Source organism: Eulemur rufifrons, chromosome 16, assembly GCF_041146395.1.
Source record: "Eulemur rufifrons isolate Redbay chromosome 16, OSU_ERuf_1, whole genome shotgun sequence".
Lineage (NCBI taxonomy): Eukaryota > Metazoa > Chordata > Mammalia > Primates > Lemuridae > Eulemur > Eulemur rufifrons.
Window position 1 is genome coordinate 96659833 of NC_090998.1, and position 22097 is coordinate 96681929.

General features: G+C 60.3%; 2 protein-coding genes across 4 annotated transcripts; both read right to left on the reverse strand.

The window, feature by feature from the left end:
- Nucleotides 1-8298: 8298 nt before the first annotated feature.
- On the reverse strand, nt 8299-17108 carry CPT1B (carnitine palmitoyltransferase 1B). Of its 3 annotated transcripts, none has more exons than XM_069489259.1 (19): nt 17089-17108; nt 16564-16723; nt 16072-16211; nt 15601-15778; nt 15277-15378; nt 14943-15080; nt 14782-14859; nt 13802-13909; nt 13644-13728; nt 12819-13014; nt 12365-12550; nt 11496-11601; nt 11299-11415; nt 10734-10898; nt 10522-10656; nt 10255-10407; nt 9712-9825; nt 8948-9040; nt 8299-8820 (listed from the first exon to the last, which is right to left on the reverse strand). In XM_069489259.1, exons 2-19 carry the CDS (start codon nt 16702-16704, stop codon nt 8737-8739), a joined length of 2319 nt encoding a protein of 772 aa, XP_069345360.1. In that variant the 5' UTR covers nt 16705-16723; nt 17089-17108; the 3' UTR covers nt 8299-8736. The 3 variants fall into 3 exon arrangements, with proteins under 3 accessions (XP_069345360.1, XP_069345359.1, XP_069345361.1); XM_069489258.1 differs by lacking the exon at nt 17089-17108 and having other exon boundaries at nt 8299-8485; nt 8735-8820; nt 16564-16802; XM_069489260.1 differs by lacking the exons at nt 15277-15378; nt 17089-17108 and having other exon boundaries at nt 8416-8820; nt 16564-16765.
- A 795-nt stretch (nt 17109-17903) lies between these two features.
- CHKB (choline kinase beta) lies at nt 17904-21262 on the reverse strand. Its single transcript, XM_069489261.1, has 11 exons — nt 20835-21262; nt 20522-20630; nt 20138-20251; nt 19816-19949; nt 19435-19530; nt 19196-19254; nt 19029-19110; nt 18791-18899; nt 18544-18647; nt 18156-18237; nt 17904-17980 (listed from the first exon to the last, which is right to left on the reverse strand). Exons 1-11 carry the CDS (start codon nt 21056-21058, stop codon nt 17906-17908), a joined length of 1188 nt encoding a protein of 395 aa, XP_069345362.1. The 5' UTR covers nt 21059-21262; the 3' UTR covers nt 17904-17905.
- Between the last annotated feature and the right edge of the window lie 835 nt (nt 21263-22097).

Sequence of the window (22097 nt, forward strand, 5' to 3'; positions counted from 1 at the left end):
CTCCAGGTCCTTCCCTGATCTTTACTAATATACATTAATTCACTCCGTTAATGTTTGATGCTCACGGACTTATCTACGAGGCACTGGGCTGGGGAGGATGGGAGAGGAATAGATTAATAAGGCTACACGAGCAGTCAGGGAGCTTATGGCCTCACGGGGCGAAGGAACGAGCCAGGCGACCTTAGGACGGGGAGGGACGGGCGCAGACTGAGGCACTGTTCTCACCACACACGTGCTCTGTGTGCAAAGCCTTCCCGCAGCCGCGCTGCAGCCAGGGGCCTCCCTTCAGTCCTGCTGTGGCTCCCTGGCCTCCCCCGCCCTGGTGCCCCCCAGCTGGTGTCGCTATCGTGGACCCCTCCACCTCCGCAGGGAGTCCGTGAGGTCCCGGGGCGCGGGGCCCCTCCACCTCCGGAGGGAGGCCGTGAGGTCCCGGGGCGCGGGGCCCCTCCACCTCCGCAGGGAGGCCGTGAGGTCCCGGGGCGCGGGGCCCCTCCACCTCCGCAGGGAGACCGTGAGGTCCCGGGGCGCGGGACCCCTCCACCTCCGCAGGGAGACTAGAAGTCCCGGGGCGCGGGACCCCTCCACCTCCGCGGGGAGGCCGTGAGGTCCCGGGGCGCGGGGCCCCTCCACCTCCGCGGGGAGGCCGTGAGGTCCCGGGGCTCGGGGCCCCTCCACCTCCGCGGGGAGACCGTGAGGTCCCGGGGCGCGGGGCCCCTCCACCTCCGCGGGGAGGCCGTGAGGTCCCGGGGCGCGGGGCCCCTCCACCTCCGCGGGGAGGCCGTGAGGTCCCGGGGCGCGGGGCCCCTCCACCTCCGCTGGGAGACCGTGAGGTCCCGGGGCGCGGGACCCCTCCACCTCCGCAGGGAGACTAGAAGTCCCGGGGCGCGGGACCCCTCCACCTCCGCAGGGAGGCCGTGAGGTCCCGGGGCGCGGGGCCCCTCCACCTCCGCGGGGAGACCGTGAGGTCCCGGGGCGCGGGGCCCCTCCACCTCCGCGGGGAGGCCGTGAGGTCCCGGGGCGCGGGGCCCCTCCACCTCCGCTGGGAGACCGTGAGGTCCCGGGGCGCGGGACCCCTCCACCTCCGCAGGGAGACTAGAAGTCCCGGGGCGCGGGACCCCTCCACCTCCGCAGGGAGGCCGTGAGGTCCCGGGGCGCGGGGCCCCTCCACCTCCGCGGGGAGACCGTGAGGTCCCGGGGCGCGGGGCCCCTCCACCTCCGCGGGGAGACCCTGAGGTCCCGGGGCGCGGGACCCCTCCCCTCCGCGGGGAGGCCGTGAGGTCCCGGGGCGCGGGACCCCTCCCCTCCGCGGGGAGGCCGTGAGGTCCCGGGGCGCGGGACCCCTCCCCTCCGCAGGGAGACTAGAAGTCCCGGGGCGCGGGGCCCCTCCACCTCCGCAGGGAGACTAGAAGTCCTGGGGCGCAGCGGCCGTCTTTCCAAGGCATTGTTCCCAGTGCTCGGCTCAGGGCAGGAAAACAGCACGTGCTCAGCGAATGCTGGCGGAATGAAGGGAAGAAGGACCGACCACCGCAAAGCTCTCATTCTGAAGGTCTCCCTCCGCCGGACGAGGCCGGAATTCTGACGGAGGAGCAGGCCCCAGCGGCCCTGGGAGCCGGATGTGGGCCCCGGGGTGCAGGCGGGGCGCGGCCTCCGGGATCAGCGCATGGGCGAACCTGTGGGCCCGGCCGCTCCCCGCGCACGGCCCACCCGTCCTGCCGGCCCACCCGTCCTGCCGGCCCACCCGTCCTGCCGGCCCACCCGTCCTGCCGGCCCACCCGTCCTGCCGGCCCACCCGTCCTGCCGGCCCGGCCTTTGGGTTCGCGGGCCGGTTTGCTGAGCGCACGGGGAGGGGCGGACGGCGCAGGCGGGGCGGGACAGAGAGCACCCGGTGCACAGGGTGAGGGTCGGGGACCCCTCCCGGGGTGGCAACTGCGAGGGATGCGAAGGGCACCTGGCGCGGCACCCGGAAGGGCGAGGTCTGGAGGTGTGCGCAGCGCAGTGACAGCGCGTGTGACGCACGGGCGCGAGAGGCCTGGGGTCAGAGCGCTGAGGGTCTGCGCCCGGTCGTGGCGCACAGACGTCAGGGAACTGAGGGGTCCAGGTGGGGCAGAGTCCTGGGCAGGGTCCAGGTGCCCAGGTGTGGGGGTGAAGGGCAAGAGGTGCAAGGTGTATGGAGTTCGGGACTCGCATGTATGGTGCGAGAAGACTGAGGTGAGGGGTGAGGGGTGAGGAGACTGAGGTGAGGGGTGAGGGGTGAGGGGTGAGGAGACTGAGGTGAGGGGTCAGGAGGCTGAGGTGAAGGGTGAGGGGTCAGGAGACTGAGGTGAAGGGTGAGGGGTGAGGAGACTGAGGTGAGGGCTGAAGGGTGAGGAGACCGAGGTGAGGGGTGAAGAGCCTGAGGTGAGGGCTGAAGGGTGAGGAGACTGAGGTGAGGGGTGAAGGGTGAGGAGACTGAGGTGAAGGGTGAGGGGTGAGGAGACTGAGGTGAGGGCTGAAGGGTGAGGAGACTGAGGTGAGGGGTGAAGAGCCTGAGGTGAGGCTGAAGGGTGAGGAGACTGAGGTGAGGGGTGAAGAGCCTGAGGTGAGGCTGAAGGGTGAGGAGACTGAGGTGAGGGGTCAGGAGCCTGAGGTGAAGGGTGAGGGGTCAGGAGGCTGAGGTGAGGGGTGAGGAGACTGAGGTGAAGGGTGAGGGGTGAGGAGACTGAGGTGAGGGCTGAAGGGTGAGGAGACTGAGGTGAGGGGTGAAGAGCCTGAGGTGAGGGCTGAAGGGTGAGGAGACTGAGGTGAGGGGTGAAGGGTGAGGAGACTGAGGTGAAGAGTGAGGGGTGAGGAGACTGAGGTGAGGGGTCAGGAGCCTGAGGTGAAGGGTGAGGGGTCAGGAGGCTGAGGTGAGGGGTGAGGGGTGAGGAGACTGAGGTGAAGGGTGAGGGGTGAGGAGACTGAGGTGAAGGGTGAGGGGCGAGGAGGCTGAGGTGAAGGGTTAGGGGTCAGGAGGCTGAGGTGAAGGGTGAGGGGTCAGGAGGCTGAGGTGAGGGGTGAGGGGAGAGGAGGCTGAGGTGAAAGGTGAGGGGTGAGGAGGCTGAGGTGAAGGGTGAGGGGTGAGGAGGCTGAGGTGAGGGATGTGCGGTGAGGAGACTGAGGTGAGGGGTGAGGGGTCCGGCTGTAGTGCCTACTGCGAGGTGCTGGGTGCTGTGGGGACACTGTGACAGGGCCCAGGCGGAATCTGGGGGTCAGGGTTCGCTGGAGGCTCAGGCACTCCGGCGGGCCGGACCGGCTCACCTCCCGCTCGGCCTTCGCTCGCGTCCAGCTCTGCTGCCCCCAGCGGCCGGCAGGAACATGAGGCGGCTGCTCAGGAACGACGCCCCGCCCCTTTCCGTTGCCAGACCCGCCCCCGGAAATGGCCTCTCGCCCTCATTGGCTGATCTGTGGCGCGGAAGGGGCGGAGCCTCCGCTGCCGGTCCCTCAGGTGGACTTCCGGGTCCCTGGCGGGCCTAGGGCCCCGCTTGACTAGGCCCGGAGTCTGGGGGAGAGTGGTGCGGAGATCAGGGGGGACCGGGCTGCCCCTGACCGGGCCACAGACATCTGGTGCCTGGCAGGTATGTTCCCCCCTGGGCTTCTGCCTGAGCTTAGGGACCCGCACGCAGGGCCCTGTGTGTCTGGCTGCTGTGTCCTCAGCGTCCGGGACAGCACTTGCCGCGCAAGGTGCTATTAATAGCAAACATTTGTTGAGTGAGTCGTATTTCCAGTTTCACAGCGGCCCCGCCATGACGGCACAGGCTCCCAGGAAGCCCACAGCTGCCAGGCTGGTGTGTGCACGCCCCGTGTACGGACACCAGCTGATCGTCACCACGCGCTTGCTCTGCATCCCGGACACACGGCCGGACCACACTTCCCAGGCTTCCTGGCGCGCTGTAGCTCCTGGAGGCCGGGCCCGTCCGGGCCTCCCGCAAGAGGCGCTCGCTCGCGCGGTCCCCCTCCCCCTCCCCTCCCCTCCCTCTTCCCCCTCCCCTCCCCTCCTCCTTTCCCCCTCCCTCCCCTCCCCCTTCCCCCTCTTCCCTTCCCCCTCCCTCCCCTCCCCCTCCCCCCTCTTCCCTTCCTCCCTCCCCCTCCCCCTCCCCTCTGCCCTCTCCCCCCTCCCCTCCCCAGGGCAGCAGCTGAAGGCAGGCCTTTCCGCCCGCCTAGGTCCCTGGATAACGGTGTAGGGCCGCCATCTCGGCCAACTGCATTTGACGTCAGCAACAATTAAACTTCTGTTGGGTTAAGGGTTAAAGCCACTGAGATTTCAGGATTTATCTGTTAGGGCTGCTAGCCTTCATCAGTGCAGATCTGCGGACACAGGGAAGCTTATTTGGGTCTGGTGGGTTGGTTGCCACCCGAGGTGTATGCCCTGGTTTAGCATTAGCGTTCCTCATTTCACTTATCTTAACCAAGAACAAATCAGATTAAAAAAAACTTTGATGAGGCCGGGCGCAGTGGTTCACGCCCGTAATCCCCGCACTCTGGGAGGTGGGCGGATCGTTTGAGCTCAGGAGTTGGAGACCAGCCTGAGCAAGAGCAAGACCCCACCTCTACTAAGAAAGAAAGAAATTAACTGGACAATTAAAAATATATATAGGAAAAATGAGCCGGGCAGGGTCGCACATGCCTGTAGTCCCAGCTACTCGGGAGGCTGAGGCAGGAGGATCGCTTGAGCCCAGGAGTTGGAGGTTGCTGTGAGCTAGGCTGACGCCACGGCACTCACTCTAGCCCGGGCAACAGAGTGAGACTCTGTCTCAAAAAAAAAAAAAAACCAAAAACTTTAGAGACCGAATTTCAACATCAATTACAAGCCTGCTTGTTGGAAACTATTTACTGCTCTCCCAGGACTGACTGAGCTGATGTCCCCAGAAGGTTACCAAAACCCAGACCTTTCCCAGAGGAGGCTACACAGGCTCTGTAAGAGGCAGAGAGCTGTGAGAATACTTTTGGAAGCCCAAGAAAGCTCTGCTACGGAACGTAACATTTTGTGGGCATAGGTGTACTTTTGCTCAAGAAGACTCAAAAGAGGCTAGGAGCCTCTGCCCTAGGGATCCTCACATTTGCTTTCAAGGTTTTAACTACCTTCAAAACTGTTGCAAGGAGCCTAAATCTCTCCTTGGCCTTTAATTTATATTTTCAAGAGTCTAGGAGACATTTTTACAGGTATTTCTTTCTTTCTCATCTTTTTTTTTAGAGGCAAGGTCTTGCTCTGTCACCCAGGCTGGAGTTCAGTGGCTGATCGTGGCTCACGTGATCCTCCTGCCTCGGCCTGCCACAGTGCTGGGACTACGGGTGTGAGCCATCGTGTCTCGCCGTCACAGATGTAGGCAAGTCAAAGTCAATATTTAAAATTCTCATTCGGTCACCCAAAATAGGAAGTGTGAATTATCTTTGACGCTTCCCTATCAGGGTTGCCGGTCCTGCCTTACCATTCTCAGCGCCCTAATTCTCCATTCCTACAGCACTGCCTTAGTTTAAGCCCCTCAATTTCTCCAGCTCCTCCACCATCACAAACACCACCCACTGGCAGGTCTCCTTGTTTCTGCCTTTACTGCCACCTGTTTTGTTCTAGTGCTGGTTAGCCATACTGATCCCCTTAAAATCAGGACAGACTATGTCACCCTCTGCTCAAACCCCAGTGGCTTCCGCCATCATTTAGAGAAGCCAGAGTCTGGCCTGCGAGGCTCCTGCCATGCTGTTCTGAGCCCTCCTGCCCTTCCCCTTCGTGACTACACCAGCCACAGGCCCCTCTGTGCTGATCCTGCATCACAGCAGGCACCTCCCTCTGCAAGCTTTTGGCTCCTGCCGTCCCCTCAGCCAGGAATACTCTGTCCTCGGGTATGGTTTGCTCCCTCACCTCCTCCAGGTCTGCAGTCCAGTGACCCCACTCCGGAAGGCCTGCCTTTGCCACTGCCTGCATTTGCTACCTGCTCCTCCATGTGTCTCTCCCCTCAGCACTTGTCACCACCTGACTCACTATGTAATTTACACATTCTTCTCGGTCATTGTCTGTATCTCCCTTACTAGCCTCTGAGCCCCACAAGAAGGAATTGTGTTTGCCGGTTCTGTTCACTGTTCCGGTGCCTTGCACACTGCAGGCACTCAGTAAGTGCAGCCACGCACCACGGCACACCGTTCCTGTCTAGGATGGACTGCGTTTGTGACGGTGGTCCCACAAGATTATAACGGAGCTGGAAAATTCCCATTGCCTCGTGATGTGGTAGCTGTGGTGACGTCGCAGCACCGTACATGACTCACATGTCTGTGGGGATGCTGGCATAAACAAACCTACTGTGCCGCATAGGGCTACACCTAGTGCATGGTGCTTGACAATAAGTGACTGTTGCTGTTTATGTATTTAGCATACGACACTCTTAATCATTATTTTAGAGCGTACTCCTTCTAGTTGCAAAAAAAAAAAAAAAAAGTTAACTGTGAAGCAGCCTTATGCAAGTCCTTCAGGAGGCGTTCTGGAGGAGGCGTTCTGGAAGAAGGCATTGTTATCCCAGGAGGTGACGTCCGTGCCTGTTACTGCTCCTGAAGACCTGCCGGCAGGACAGTATTGACGAGCCTCATCCTGAGTAAGCCGAGGCTAATGTGTGCGTTTGTGTCTTAGTTTTTAACAAAAAGTTTTAAAAGCAGAAAAAAATGAAACATTTTAAAAATAGAAAAAAACGTATAGAATAAGGTTATAAATGTGTGTTGAAAGCTAAGTGTTATTACAAAAGAGTTTTAAAAATTAAAGTTCACAGAGTAAAAATGTTACAGTAAGCTAAGATGAATTTATTATTGAAGAAAAGAAATTTTAAATAAATTTAGTGTGGCCTAAGTATCCAGTGTTTGTAAAGTCTGCAGTAGCGTATAGTAACGTCCTGGGCCTGCACATTCACTCACCGCTCGCTCACTGACTAAGCCAGAGCAACTTCCAGCCCTGCAAGCTCCATTCATGGTAAGTGCCCGATACAGGTATACGTTTTTATCTTTTATACTGTATACTATATTTTTATTGCACCTTTTCTATGTTTAGATATATTTAGATATGCAAATACTTACCGCTGTGTAACAGTTGCCTGCAGTATTCAGGACGGTCACGTGCTGTACAAGGTCGTGGCCAGGAGCAACAGGCCATACTGTACAGCCTGAGTGTGCAGCAGGCTAACCATCGGGGTTCGCGTAAGTACACTCTGTGACGTTCACACAGCAACTAAGTCACCTAGTGACGAATTTCTCAGAGCATATCCCTGTCATTAAACGATACATGACTGTACTTGCTAAATGGACTATTCCAAAAGCCTCCTGGTTTCCTGCCAGTTGTTTTGTCCCCTGATCATGCCTCACCTAGTAGTGAATTCCATGTGGGCAGAGAGAGTGCCTTGTTCACTGCCGAACCCCCAGCACGGGGCCACGTCTGTGGTGGGTACTCAACAAACACTGGTTCCTGAGTGAAAGCCCAGCACTTAATCTAACTCAATTCTGGGGTTTTAGCACCTAGCAGAGTGCTGAGATCTGGATTCACTTCAGCATGCAGCAGTAGTAATTGAGTGCCTCCTTATACTTTTCATAAAGATTATTTTTTATTTGTTCATTTTTTGTTTTTAGAGATAGGGTCTCACTCTGTCGCCCATGCTGGAGTGCAGTGAGTATCATGATCGTAGTTCACTGCAGCCTCGAACTCCTGGGCTCAAGCACGGATTTACTCTTGGGATTAGTTTAATGGAAAAGCTGACCTGACTGAAGGAGCATACGTTATTCCGTGTGCCCTTTCACACACACGGCCACCTGGCACCCCGACCTCAGGCGTGTGCCTTCAGCTCTTTTCTATGCCTAGTGGGGCCAAGGGCCTCTGCAGGGTTGTGTTTGAGCCCAGAGGGTGCACAGGGCATACTCGTGCGTGGAGGAGGCAGCTGGGCCCTCCTCTCTGGCAGACAAACAAACAGAAGTGGCCGCGGGGAACAAGTGAAGGTTCTAAGTAAGAATTTAGGCCAGGCACGGGGGCTCCTGGCTATAATCCTAGTACCTTGGGAGGCCGAGGAGGGAGGATTGCTTGAGGCCATGAGCTGAAGACCAGCCTGGGCAACAGTGAGACCCCAGGAGTCTCTACAAAAAATAAAAAAAAATTAGCTGGACATGGTGGCATGCATCTGTAGTCCCAGCTACTCAGGAGGCTGAAGCAGGAGGATCGCCTGAACCCAGGAGTTTGAAATTGCAGTGAGCTGTGATGATGCCACTGTACTCTCGCCCAGGCAACAGAGTGAGACCCTCTCCAAAAAGAAAAAAAATTTTTTTATTCCGAGCACCACACACCTGGGTGTGGACAGGATCTCAGAGCCTGCATCACTCAGCAGAGACACACATTTCAAAGCAGGTCATAAGTCCCTCATGAATAGTCTCCCAGCCTGGCCTTCTCTGGCCTAAGATGGGACAGGGAGAGGGCCTTCTAGTTCCCAAACAAAACACAAGTGCCTAAGGGCTGAGAGAGAATTACACAGCCTTATTTTTATTAGTTATCTACCAAGAAAAGAAAAAATTCCCTCCCTGCTTCAACCCCACCTCCACCAGCTGGGCCCGCAGGGAGCAGCATCTCCACGGCAGCACCTTCTGCCAAAGCTGTCCTGGGAGCCTGGGCACCTGTGCACGGCCACCTCTCATGCCTGGGAACCAGCCACAGGCCCCTTCCTCCACAACTTGGGGACGAAAGGGCAGCTGGCATTTCTCCAGCCCTCAGCTGTCAGCCTTGGGAACTTGGAAAAGGTTAGCGATGTCCAGCAGGGCTTGGCGGATGTGGTTCCCAAAGCGCTGGGCGTTCTGTGGGAGCCGAGAGCTCAGATGCACCTTCAGGTGTGCCAGCACCCCTGTCCCCACAAGCAAGGACTCCTCCCCAGCCAGGTGGCACCCCCTTCCTCAGGCCTGAGCCCGAGCAGGAGACACTCACCGTCTCTGAGCTTGAGAATTTGCTGGAGATGTGGAAGAAGATCATGTTCTCGCCTGCAATCATGTAGGAAACCCCATAGCCATCGTCTGCCACCTAAGGGTAACACGAGGGGTGAAGGGAAAGACACAGATCAAACCTTGCAGATCCGAGAGCCGAGCGGATGTGCTTGCTCTTCCCACCAGGTTTGCAGGAGGGGCCCTGCCCTATAGGCTGCACTTTCCCCGAGGACCACCCCCAGCAAACAGTGTGAAAACCAAAGAACGGTGACCCCTGCAGTTCTGGACCCCACCCAGGGTTCCAGGACCTCCCAGTTTCCCTCAGGGGGCTCATACTTTAGACCATTTCCTCTCCAAGGGGGTCTCTAGCCTTCTGACAAACTAGCCCCTGTGGAGGTCTCAGGGGGCTCATACTTTGGACCATTTCCTCTCCAAGGGGGTCTCTAGCCTTCTGACAAACTAGCCCCTGTGGAGGCCTCAGTGGGAGACAGCAGCACTCTCTTGGGTGAGCAGCACCCAGTGTGCTACCCAGTCCCCGGGACACCAGCCCTGGACGTGGTCACGCTCCCGCGGGGAAGCAGTCGGGACGGGTGGGTCCCAGGTACCTGTCTGCCTAGGTCCATAGCTACCATTCTGCTTCCACGCGGTCCAGTTTTGTTCTCCTCTAAGCAAGGTGCTCCTGCCTCCGGGCTGACCTCGAGGCCCTGGGCTCTCCCCGAAACCCCCGGGCCCCAGAGCTGCCCACCCACCCGCTCCAGGGGCACTCACGGGGCCAAAGCCGCCTCCAGCGCCCAGGTGATGGGGGTACTGGTCAGGGTCAAACATGCGGATCTGGGACTGAGGGATCTGGCTGGTGGAAAGGCGCCACGGTTCTGCCAGCACCTGCAACAGGGAGGCCGCAGTCAGTCAGATGCACGCAGCGCACCTGTCCGACCAGGCCCGGCCCTGTCCTGCCAAGGATGGAGGAACGGACGTGAGCGCCGGAGCTCCCTCACCGTGGCCCCGGCCCCCATGAATCTTGCCACACCAGTCCCCAGCGACCTGCCTGTCCCTCCCCCTTAGCCTCTTTGACGCTGCCACCACCTGAGAGATTACATATTTGTCTGTCCCCAGCCCCCCAAGACTGCCTGCTCCACGAGGAGGAGCTGGTCCTGCTTGGCCCCGGGACCGCACGCCTGGGTGGGGTGTGGGCAGGAAAGCCAGCCCTGCCCTCTAGGGCAACTTTAGGGGCGTCGCCAGATAGAGAACAGACTGAGCCCCTGGGCCTGAGAGGGCAGAGAGACAGAGGACACGCTCACCAACACCACTGACCTCAGCCAGGAAAGGGGACCTGACCCCCAGGTACTTGGAGACCACATAAAGGCAGAAGAGGTGCCTGTCGATCCCGGCCCCTGTCATGGCCAGGCGGTACATGTTCTGGTGCTTCTCGGCAGCTTTCCGGAAGAGATCCTGGAGGTCTGCTTTCTGGGGGGCAGAAGTTGCGGAGTGAAGAGTAGCCCTGGCCCCTCAGGCAGACGGGCCGTGGAGAGGACCCCTCACCATGTGACTGGGACCCCCTCCGTGGGTGGGGACACTCACCATGTGGGACCCCTCCATCATGGCCTGCACGAAGGCCGTGGATTCGCTGGTACATGAACGCACAGTCTCAGTCCGTCCCTCCCGGAACATTCTGGTCATTGAGGCCTCATAGGTCAGGCAGAACTTACCCCTGTCCTGGGGTACACAGAGGGGTGAATCTGGCGGGTGGGCACTGGTGCCACCCGCCCACTCGGCAGCCCGGGGGCTCCTACCCGAAAGTGAGCGAGCTGCAGGGCAATCTGCACGAAGGCATCAGGGCTGGTCCGACACTTCTTGATGAGGCCTTTGCCAAAGGACAGGAACTGGAAGCAGTACAACTCCACGTCGTCCGCCAGCGCCTTGGCCACCTGGTAGGAGCTCTCGATGACTGCCTGGCACTGCCGGAGACATGGAAAGGGTCAGCCGGGGGTAGAGCTCTCCAAGCAGGACTCTGGGTCACGTCTAGGAGGCGTGAAGTTCAGCTGATGAAGGGCAAAGCCAGCCCCAACATCTTTAGGAGGAGGGGCCGTGAGGACAGCCCGGGGGGACTGGCCACCAGGGGCCAGGCTGAGCTCTGTGGGGAGGAGGGAGGCGCTAACAGGTGCTGCATGGACATGAGCTTTGCATCACGTGTTTTTCTCTACCCACAGATGGCCTTGAGGGGTCTCTGTTCTGGATGCCAGTGTGGACCCTATCCAGCACGGTGAGAAGTTCCTGTCCCTTCCCCTGAGGGCCGGGCCGGGTGGTGGGGCGCGGATGGCAGGGGGAGGCAGAGTGACTTAGGTGCCCCTGCCCCACCTGCTTAGGAATGTCCCACTGCAGCCGCAGAGGAGGTGCCAGTGCGGAGTTCGGCTTCCCCAGGCAGTGCCCAGTCTCTGTGTAGCCCAGGTGGAAGCTGTCCGTGCCCAGGGAAAACTGCAGGAGGAGGGCCAGACTGAGCCGCCAGCCTCATCCCTCCAAGCCTGCCCTGCAGGTCCCCTCTCCAGGGCTGTTACCTCCCAGAGGTGCCCGATGATGGGGGCATCTGCCCATGCATGTTCCGCGTTGATCCCCAACTGCCCGTTCTTGAAGGAAATGAGAGTGAAGGACTTGTCAAACCACCTGCAGGAGAGGTAGACACGATGAGGATCCAAGGCCGGGGACGTCCACAAGAGCCTAACCTACAACCCTACCCTAACCAGCTAAGTCTAACTGTCTAACTCGGATCCTGATCCAACCCTATCCCTAAGCACTAACCCCAAACTTAACCCTAACCCTATGTCTGTCCCTGACCTTTAACCCTGACTGTAACCACTAACCCTAAAAGTAATCTCTATCCCTAACACTAACCCTGACCTCCAGCCTCAAGTTTAACCTCTAACTTCTAGCCCTAACCTCTAACTCTATCTCGCTACTAATCATAACCCTGACTTCTATTTTTTTTTTTTTTTTTTTTGAGACAGAGTCTCACTCTGTTGCCCGGGCTAGAGTGAGTGCCGTGGCGTCAGCCTAGCTCACAGCAACCTCAAACTCCTGGGCTTAAGCAATCCTCCTGCCTCAGCCTCCTGAGTAGCTAGGACTACAGGCATGCGCCACCATGCCCGGCTAATTTTTTCTATATATATATTTTAGTTGTCCATATAATTTCTTTCTATTTTTAGTAGAGATGGGGTCTCGCTCTTGCTCAGGCTGGGCTCGAACTCCTGACCTCGAGCGATCCACCCGCCTCGGCCTCCCAGAGTGCTAGGATTACAGGCGTGAGCCACCGCGCCCGGCCCTGACTTCTAATCTTAATCCTCTAATCCTAACCCTCTAGCTCTAACTTCTAACTTTAACCCCTAACCTCAAACTCTAACCTCTAACCTGTGGGGCTGGGGTGCCGCACCTGTTGTAGCAGTTGCCGTGTAGCAGGGCCTTGCCGTAGAGGCTGAGGCTGGCCTCGTCTTCAGGGTCGTAGTGGTAGGACTCCTCATCCAGAGCCACAAAGAAAGCAGCGCGCTCGATGGCCTCCAGGGCAGCCTTGTTCTTGCCGGAGCTGAAGAAGGCCTGGCGTGCCTGTGCCCACTCCACCCTGCAGCACAAGGACCTGGGTGAGGCGCCTCCCAGGACCTGGCTGGGCCTGGAGATGGGGGAGGTGGGGGTGCCGGCTGTCTCTCCACGCACTCCCACCTAGCTGCCACCTGCTGTCCCACTGATGTCACCGCCAGTGCCCTCCACTACCGCAGGCCCTGCGCACCCTCTCCTGGTCACATCTCCAGCCCCAGTTCCAGGGCGGCAGGCGGGGCTGAGCTTCTGTCCCCCGAACCTCAGTCAGGACAGCCCTTCCCACAGGCCGGCACCTTCCGCCTGCGGTGAGGGCCGCCAGCCTCTCCTCCCCAGGCTGAGGCAGGGAGGGGTCGTCCAGGATCCTCTGGAACTGCATCTCCAGGTCCCTAGGCTTGAGCAGGCGGGCGCCCTCGTAGAGCCACACCTTGAAGAAGCGCCCCTTGTGGTAGACAGCCACGTGCCTGCTGTCCGAGAGATGCTGCAGCACGTCTGCGACAGAGGCCACAGCGAGCTGAGGCAGGGCCGTGGGGAGCACCGTGCACCCCCAAACGTGCTCTGGGAAGGGTCTACCTCCCTCACACTGGGTGGCCCCTGCCACTCCTGCTCTGCCCTGGGCCTCCCTTCCCCTGGGGGCCCTGTGTGGGGGCTTCCAGCAACAGTCCTATGAGGTCGTTCCCAGAAGAGGAAACCGAAGCAGCGGTAGTTATGCCAACTGCAGGAGGAGACGCTGCCAGAAGCAGGGAAGGCTGCGGCCTCGCTGGCCCCTGGGTGAGCCCCTCCCCCCTCCTCTGCAGGCTCCACGGAGGGCATCCATGGTCCTCCTCAGCGCGTGCGGGACACCTCCTGCTGCTCTTTCCTCCCAGGACTACCTTCCCCACGCACAGTGAGCCCCTGCAGGGGGGAGGCTCTGTTCTGGGCCCCTTGGGGTCCCTGCACCAGCATCAAGCCCACAAATAACAGATGTCCAGTATCTGTCACAGACTGACTACTTCTCACAGTTTCACAACCCTAGACGCTGGGGATGCTTGGTGACGGGCAGATGGCGGGGCACCTTGCCACAGGGGCCACAGCTGTGAGGGAAGGGCTTGGCCAGTGGGTGCCTGGCTGTGGCCTGGTACCTGTCTCCTTGCCGGGGATCCTCGTGGTGTTGAACATCCTCTCCATCTGATAGGAGCACATGGGCACAATGCCCAGCGCCATCACCTGGGGGAAGGCCCGGCACAGCTCAGAGTCGGGTCTCCTCTCCTGTCCCACCCTCAGCCCTGGCTCAACTCACGGGCTTGATCTCCTCACGGTCCAGTTTGCGGCGGTACATGATCATGGCGTGGATGATGTTTCCCAGGCGGGCTGCCTGCACATCTGTGTTTTTGATGAGCACGAGGTCCTGCAAAGAGAGCAGAGCCCGCAGGGTGGGCACCTCTTCTGGGGGGGTCACCCGGGTCTCACCGGCCCGAGGACCAAACCATCCAGGGCCTGAGGTGTCTTGTCCCCCTCTCCAGTACATCCTGCACACACCGTGAGGGTGAACTTCTAGAAATGCACAAGGGACCCCATTAATCCTCTGCTCTAGCTTTGGCCCAAGCTGCTTTTTGATAACCTATTTTATTTACTCATATTTTACTTATTTTGCTTTGAGAAAGGAGCTCTACCACTAATAAATTGTTTAAAATCTCTGGTACAGGCCAGTTTTGTAAGAGTTTCTGCAAGGACAGCTTGTGGCAGTGTTCCAGCCAGCTGCCCTGGACAGTGGGAGGGAGGGGCACAGCGTGCAGGCAGGAGGCTGGCCGTGGAGGCCCAGAGTCAGGAGGAGGCCCAGTCACATGGGGAAGGGGAAGACAGTGACCTCCTGAGCTCTCAGAGCAGCCTGGCCCTCGTCCTGTGGTCTGGCTCCACAGAGGCATGTTTTAGAAAGTTCCCTGGTAATGGTGTCAGGACAGCTGGAAGCTGCGGCCGAGAGACCAGGAAGGGAACCAAGAGAGGAGGTGACATAGCCTGAGAGACTGAGCAAGGTGATGACAGGCTATGGGGTCTCTGGAGTCTCCTCATCCTCAGAGTCCTCATCTCTCCTAAGCTGCTTCTGAGCTGCTCTCCCGAGATCTCCTCTCCTACCTCCCTCTGCTTCAGGCCTTGCTCCACGATGCCCACTGGCCCACGGCGACTGCCAGCAGGGCTCTGAGCTGTCCTCCGGGTCTTTTGCCCTGGAGCTGGGCACAGAGCTAAGCACACACAGGAGCCCTGTGGGGCTCTGGTTCTCACCATGACATAATAGTTGCTGTTCACCATGAGGGGGCTCCTGCCTCGAAGGTAGATGTACTCTTCCCACCAGTCACTCACCTGTGGGTGGGCAGGAGGTCAGAGCTGGGGAGGGGCAGCCAGAACACAGGGCGGTGAGAATGAGCCCAGGAGGACAAACTTACATAGTTAGCTGCCCACCATGACTTGAGTACCAGGTATTTCTGCAGCCTGGGAGCAGTCTTGTCCTGGAATTCTTTGGCCAGTATCTCCATGCGGTAGTATTCCTCATCATCCAACAAGGGCCGCACAGATTCTAAGTACTGTCCAGCCAAGTTATCGTCACCATGGGGGCCAGAAAGCAATGGCTACCTCTGTCTTAATCTTCTCAACGCTCCCTCCTCACCCAGCTCCATTACTCTCAAGCCCACTCTTTGCACAGAACGGTCCCTTATGTTTGGACAAGTCCTCTGAATCCAGCCTCCCCTGTCCACTGCGATGCTTGAGCCAGGCCCTCACCCGCCGAATTGTGGCTGCCACTCTGGGCACGGGAAGCTTGGGCAGAGATGTCTGAAAGCTGTAGAGCATGGGTCGTCGGCTGCATAGAAGACGGACACAGATCTGGGGGCACAGAGCAGAGTGCTGGGGTAGGAGCCAGTGGAGAGAACAGAGACAAACCAGCAAACACTCAAGACCCTCAGAACCACCCTGGCCCCTCTAGGACAAACCCACATGCCAGCACCAGTGGTCCGTCTGCCTCTCCCCACCCCCACTCGGAACCCCAAAGGAGGCCCCCAGGATCTCAGCCCAGATGCCCAGACCCCTCCACCGGCTTCTGCTCACAACCCAGATCTTGGTGAAGTGGCTGGTCTGGCCATGCATCTCAAACATCCACCCGTGGTAGCAAAGCAGCAGCTTCAGGGTTTGGCGGAAGAAGAAGATGCCTGTCACCCAGACCCCCGTGGAGAAGATGGCCATGCTGAGGAGTGCTCGGGTCTGTGGGGTCTGGTAGGGGCCACACCTATTGAAGAAGGGGCGAGGGCTGCAGGGGGTCGTATCGAGGCCAGCTGTGGGGAAATTCTGACTCCACAGTTGACGGCTGTGAGCCGTCTCAGGGGAGGCACCAAGGGGGAAGGAACTCCCCGGGCACACTCCTGTCTGACGGCATCAAACACGAGCTGACGTGGGTCTGAGACCATGGGGTCCCAGCGGGTAAGGCTACTGTCCTCTATCTGCCCAGCTCAGGATCCTTGACATTGGGAGACTGGCCCCGCCCTCCCCCGTGACACTGGTGCCCTTCGGCCCGATTCTTACCCCCGAGGGAGGCATCTCTGGATGCAACCAACCAGCCCCAAGGAGATGTCCATGTTGCAGTAGGAGGAACCCACTGTTGTCATGACGACGACCAGCCAGCTGGTGGGGCTGCCTGGGTACACGCCCCTAAGGATGCCATTCTGTGGGGCAGAAACAGGCACTCTTATGGAGAAGGGGGGTGTGAGGTAAGCGGGCACCTGGGAAGTCTCGGGAAAGGGTTCCTGTTCTTCGCCTGGAAGGCTGTCTCCCTTCATCCACCTGCTGTGCTCTTCTTACTCCTCCACCCCTGCGCCTCACTGTGTCCAGCCACACCTTGAGCACCCGTCTGGTGTCTGCACACTGGCGCCTAAACCCAGCAGAACTGCCAGCCAAGGGGGTGGTGAGGGACCCTGACAATGGGGTAACAGCTGACACCTGGCCTCTCCCCCAGCTCCGAGGACTCCGTTCTGCACCTGCTGGGAGAAAGCGATGGGGAGAGCCACCTGTGCCCACCTTGATTCGAATCAGGCGTTTCTTCCAGGAGTTGATCCCAGCCAGGTAGATGTGTTTCAGGGCCTCCCGACTGAGCCGGAAGTCGACCCCTTCTGGGGTCACCGTGAACTGGAAGGCCACAGCCTGGTGCGCTTCTGCCATTCTGGGGGTTGGTTGGCACCTGGGAGGGGGCAGGAGGGTGCGCGGGGCGCGCTCAGGCCGGCCCCGCCCCCCCGTCCCGTGGCCCCGCCCCCGCCCGCACCCCTGGCCAGGAGCCCAGCCGGGCCAACCGCCGCGGGCAGAACCCTCACGCCCACGGGGCCCACGGGGCGCAGGGTCGCAAGGGTTCGAGCCTTGAAAGCTCCGGGAGCCCCGGTGACAGCCAAGGGCGGCCTCGGGGCGGCAGCGTCAGCGAGGGGAGAAGACAGGTGGGGGGACACACGCCCCAGGAAGCGGAGTCAGCCAGGACAGAGGCGGGGTTCGGGCGACCCCCAGCCCCACCGTGCCAGCCCCGGCGCCGCCCCCCCTTCGCCGGCCCCTACTCACAGCTCGGGTTCCCTCCGGGTTCCCTCCTGTCCGTGTGAGGCTGGCCACTCTGGCCCGTGTACCCACGTCCTTCAGGCCTGGCCACCCCCGCCCCGCCCTCCCCGAAACCTGACACCCGCTCCCAAATTGGGGCTGAGAAAACAGATGCGGGGCGGGAACCAGAACCCCACTCCACGGTGGGAGTCAAGAAGGGGGCAGGGTTTCTGCACACTGAGGGCTGCTCAAAGGTCTGGGAGCCTGGGGGCGGCCACAAAGGGTCTCACGTGAGGACGGTGGCATTAGGGCTAAAAATAGCAGAGAGTAGGGGAAAGGTCACCAGTGTGTCTCAGCTGTTCCCAGAGCCCTGGTGCTCCGGGGTGGCAGTCCGCCTCTAGGGCCCTCTTTGTACCCTCCTCTCTCTCCAGTCCTCCTAGTATTTATTATTGCTAAGCTGGAGCGGTGGTGGGGGGGGGGGGATAGGCGACCTCGAGTGGAGGAGTGACCCTGAACCGCTTTCAAACCCGGAGTCCTGCACAGAGAGAGCAGTGGTCACTCTGTCCGTCTGTGTGTTCTCCTCGTTCTGGTACTTTCTGCTGCTGCTGAGCAGAGCTGGGACGGGGCGTGAAGGAAGAAGCACGTTTATTGTCTCAAGGTACACAGCACAGGGGCTCCCTGCCCATCACAGGACACACTCAAACTCAGGGAGGGTCAGCCTCCTCAAACCCAGTCTCCCTCGGGGCCTCAGCCCAGTCCCCAGGGCCTTCTGCTCTGAGCCCTTCCCTCCAAGGTCCTGCCCTGGAGGCTCGAGGAGAAATCCAAGGACTGGGAGGGTGGAGAGTCAGGACGAGGGGTGGAAGCTGGTCAGCTGCCCCTTCTGCTGGAAGTAGAACTGGAACCGAGACTGGGCATACTCCTAGGGAAGGAAACCCACGCCACACAGTGGTGAGAAGGCCTGGGACAAGCACCCTACAGCCACCTGGGTCTGCCCACAGCCACCTGGGACTACCCAGGCTTCCCGGAGAACATGTGGCCCTACTGCTCCCCATGCCCCACCCAGCACTCCCCCCACCCACCGCTGGGTTACTTACCATGTAACCAAATTCTATGGTGGACATGGATGCCTGGAGGATAGACCACAGACCCCAGAAGAAATGGGATGCCAGAGCATATCTGGGAGTAGGGCAGGAAAAGTAGGGGCAATCAAGAGTACATTTGGCACTGCTTGGATCCCCTCACCCACGCTGGTCAATCCCCAAAGCTAACTTTCTCTAACGTCTTCCCACTGTCCTAACCCCTACGTCACCCTGCCTCTTCCTGCTCTCAAACTGTTCCTCCCTGCCAGCCCCAGACCTCACCTTCCACCTCTGCCCCACTCTGCACTGGATCCTTATCTGCAGCTTGCAAAGTCTGATCACCTCTTCAATCCCCTTTTCCTCTGTGCCCTGCCCCACCTCCACCCTGCCCCTCCTTCCTCACCGATTGACCTCTACCAGCAAATCTTCTTCCAGTCTTCTCTGCTCCTCTTGGGAGAGGGTCTCACCTTTCTTTACCTCTGCTAGGTAATGGCGAATAAAATGGAGCTAAGATCAATGGACAAGAGTCAGGAACTGGGAAAACTATGGAGTATTTCCCAGTTAACACTCTTTCTGGCCATGCCTTCCAGACTTCACCTCCCTCCTCCCTCACAGGATGGGTCCTGCTCCCCAGCCTCTGGCCTACATACCTGCTGTCCTTGAGTGGGGTAATCTGTGGGCCTGGCTTTGTAGAAAGGCCATTCCTCATGAGTATAATCATAAACCCACTCACAAAAATGGTTCCCGATGTCAAAGCCCCTGCAGGAATAAGGTGGACATTCAGTCCCTAAATACCCTGGGCAGCTGGAATGCAGAGATGAAGGCCTGGTCTGTTTTCCCAGGGCCCTATGGGAACAGATCTATGGGAAGCCATCCTCCCACCCTCACCTGTAGTTGTAACTGCTGTACTCAAAATCCACCAGCATGAGGCTGTCAGCATTTTCTGGCTCTGAGAGCAGCAAGATGTTCCCTGGGGGAATGGGGTGGGTTCTGGTCACTCCTGGGCCCTCTGGCTCCTCCACCTGGGGTTGGGAGACTCAGATGCCTGCTCCTACCTTCCTGGATGTCATTGTGGCAGAAGACCACTGGTGACGGGGTAGCGTCTAGCAACTTCCTGCAGAGGTATGGGGGCATGGGGTCCTCAGTCGGAGTGACTAGAGGAGGGTGAGAGCTACCCTCCTAGGCCAGGCCCTGCCCCCAGCCCTCAACAAACACTATCAGGTGCCTGGCACCACCTCCTGCACGCTCCTGCCCCCACCCCCGCTCTCCCCACCGCGGTCCTGCCTGCCCTCACCTGAGGTTGCCCATCTCATCCTTCAGGCTGTACGTCTCCAGTAGGTTCATATGGGGGAGGCCGGTCGGGGGCAGGTCCTGGATCTGCTTTAGGTACCTGAAGCCCAAAGAACAGGATACTCTTACCCTGCTATCCCTCCCCTCTCGTGTCTACCCCTCAGGCCAGACTATCTCGCCCACTTTCCTGTCACTGTGTGACTTTTCCGGCAAGTGTTTGGAAGCCTGTTCTGTGAGAGCCCATGCTAGATACTGGGATACCTAATCCGCTCAGCTGGAGGGCTAGACAGGGCACAGACATATCCAGTCGCAGCCCCGTGAGGCAACTGCAGGAACCAGAGTTCAGCTCAGGTGTGCCAGCGCCCTGGGGAGGCCCCTGACTCACCGCTCCATGGTCCCAAACAGCCAGTGGGGCTCCTTGGTGAAAGGCATCTCCATGCCATGGAACTGGGCCATCTTCGTGGCAATGGCTGCTGACAACACCGGCTCTCGAAGCTCTCGAGTTTTCAATGGCCGGCTCTGCACCCAGGAACCTCTCAGGGTGGTGAGGGGGCTGGGGCAGGAGGGGGAAGGGCTGGGGGAGTGGGGGGAGGTCAGGGTTTGGGGGAGAAGTCCCTACCTGGGGTGAGGGACGTGAAGGCAGACACTGGGGAGGGGAGGGGTTGGGCAGGTGCCTGGGGGAGGAGCGGGCAGGGCTGGGCGCGTACTGGGATGTACTGTTCCAGCCGGCCCTCTGGGAAGACTCCATAGAGCTGGGGCCCCAGTGACCGCTCTGCAAGGATGGCGAACATCACGCTTTCGAGGACCAGGGAGTCCACGCCCTGGGGGAAGATGGCCAGCAAAGGGGCGGAGTCAGGAGGGGCGGGAGGCAAAGTGGCACCGGCACACAGAGGAGGGTCTGCTTTCTCCGCCTACCAAACCTGGGGCTTCCGGTCCCATTGCCCGAAGGCTCCGGAGCACAGGCCATATTATAATAAGGTACAAGTTACTCAGACCGTGAGCCTCAGTGTCCTCACATGCGCAGGGGGGCACTACTACTTCAGTGACAGGTCCTAAAGCCATTGCCGCTGGGGCCTGCGCTGCCGCCTCACCTGGAGGATGGCCCCATACAGCCGCAGCAGCACCTCCCGGGGCTCCTCGCCAACGCTGGGCAGGTGGTCCGGGAGCGAGCAGCGGAAGAGCAGGTTGCTGAGGCCTCCGCTGCAGACCCACACCAGGCGCGCTCAGCCCGCGGTCGGCCCCCGGTCCCCTCCCGGCCAGGCCAGCCGCGGACCCGCCCCTGCCCCGCCCCCGGCGCGGGCACTCGGGGACTGCAACAACGAGGAGTGTCCTGAGGGCCCCGAGGATGCCTGCGACCCCTGACCCCGGCCCACGCACCAGAGAGGCTGACCCCTGACCTCCCACCTCACGGGGTAAACCCTCAGCTCCTCGGGCGGCACTCGGCGCCAGGCCCCGCCCAAGTACTCCCGGCACCACTGGTAGGCTCGGCGCTCGGCGTCACGGGACAGCGACGAGAAGCGCCGCCGGTTCGGGGCCGCGTCCGGGCTCTTAGACTGCCGCAAGTTGTCCTTGGCCAGGCGGCCGCCAACAGCCCCGCCTCCGGCCACATCAGTCCCCTCCGCCGCCATGGCGCGGGCTCGGCGGGGCCCAACCCCCGGCAGCGCTCCGCTCCCTTCGGACGGGCTCGGCTCCTTCCGGCCGCGCTCGGCTCCGTTTCCGGCCGGTCTGCGCTTCTCCGGTTATGCTCGGGTCTCTCCGGCTCTATTCGGCTCTTCGCGGCGGCGTTCCGCTCTGTCCGCTATCCTGTTCCGAGGGCTCTTTCCGAAGGCCGAATTCAGCGGGCGGGGGGGTCTCCGTTGTGCCCCGCCCCTATTAGGAGCAACAACCAATGGCTTGTCTCTTTGGGGGCCTGCTACACCCTGTGGGCGGGGCCTCTGGAATGATTAGCCGCTGTATGGCCCGTGGCCCGGAACCAAAGAGATGGGTGAGCCAATCAGAAGCGTCGAGAGAGCGGCGTGTCACGTGGGCGGGGTGGCCAGTCTTCCGCGGGCTCTAACTGGCGTGTCCTTGGGAGCTGAGCGGGCTGAGTGCCCTAGGACAGGTGCCCCAGGACGCAGAAAGGCGCAGGTGAGGGGAGCCCGACCTTCGCCCGGGTCCGGGAGCGGAGGGAGCAGCGCGGGCGGCTGCTGCAGCAGCTCCGACGGAAGTGCCGCCTCCCCGGCCCCGCCCCCGGGGCCGTCGGGCCCGGCGGGAAGCCGCTGAGCGCGTGTGGCCGATCCCGAGTGTGGGTGACACTGAGGAGAGCGCGTGTGCGTGTGTGAGAGAGACGCAGAGTAGAGCGCGGGGACACCTGCTAGGTGCCCGTAAACATTTCTCGAAAGAATGCGACCCTTGGGGCAATTCCGGTGACTTCAGGCACACCAAATCCCTAGTCACCCCAAGACCCCCCTTGTCAGTAGAAGCGCACCTCTGAATGGTGAGGCTTTTGTTGCCCGGCTTGAAATTCATATCTTCGTGCCCCCCTCCACCCCGCTCCTTGCCTCCGGACCTAGAACCAGTTGCAGACCCAGACCCAGGGCGCGCGAAGACTCCTACCTTGGAGCAGACACCCCTGGGGCTGCCTCATGTCTCTTGGCCTCGGCGGCTCAGACTCACCTCACTTGGAGG

Excerpts from the sequence above, each read along its gene's own strand:
- CPT1B (XM_069489259.1), bottom strand. The coding sequence starts at position 16,704 with ATGGCAGAAGCGCACCAGGCTGTGGCCTTCCAGTTCACGGTGACCCCA. Across the intron at positions 15,379-15,600 it reads ACTTCACCAAGATCTGGGTT|ATCTGTGTCCGTCTTCTATG; the intron begins GTGAGCAGAAGC and ends CTGTGCCCCCAG. Across the intron at positions 11,602-12,364 it reads CACGGCAACTGCTACAACAG|GTGGTTTGACAAGTCCTTCA; the intron begins GTGCGGCACCCC and ends CCTCTCCTGCAG.
- CHKB (XM_069489261.1), bottom strand. The coding sequence starts at position 21,058 with ATGGCGGCGGAGGGGACTGATGTGGCCGGAGGCGGGGCTGTTGGCGGC. Across the intron at positions 20,252-20,521 it reads TGTATGGGGCCATCCTCCAG|GGCGTGGACTCCCTGGTCCT; the intron begins GTGAGGCGGCAG and ends ATCTTCCCCCAG. Across the intron at positions 18,900-19,028 it reads TACAGCAGTTACAACTACAG|GGGCTTTGACATCGGGAACC; the intron begins GTGAGGGTGGGA and ends TTATTCCTGCAG.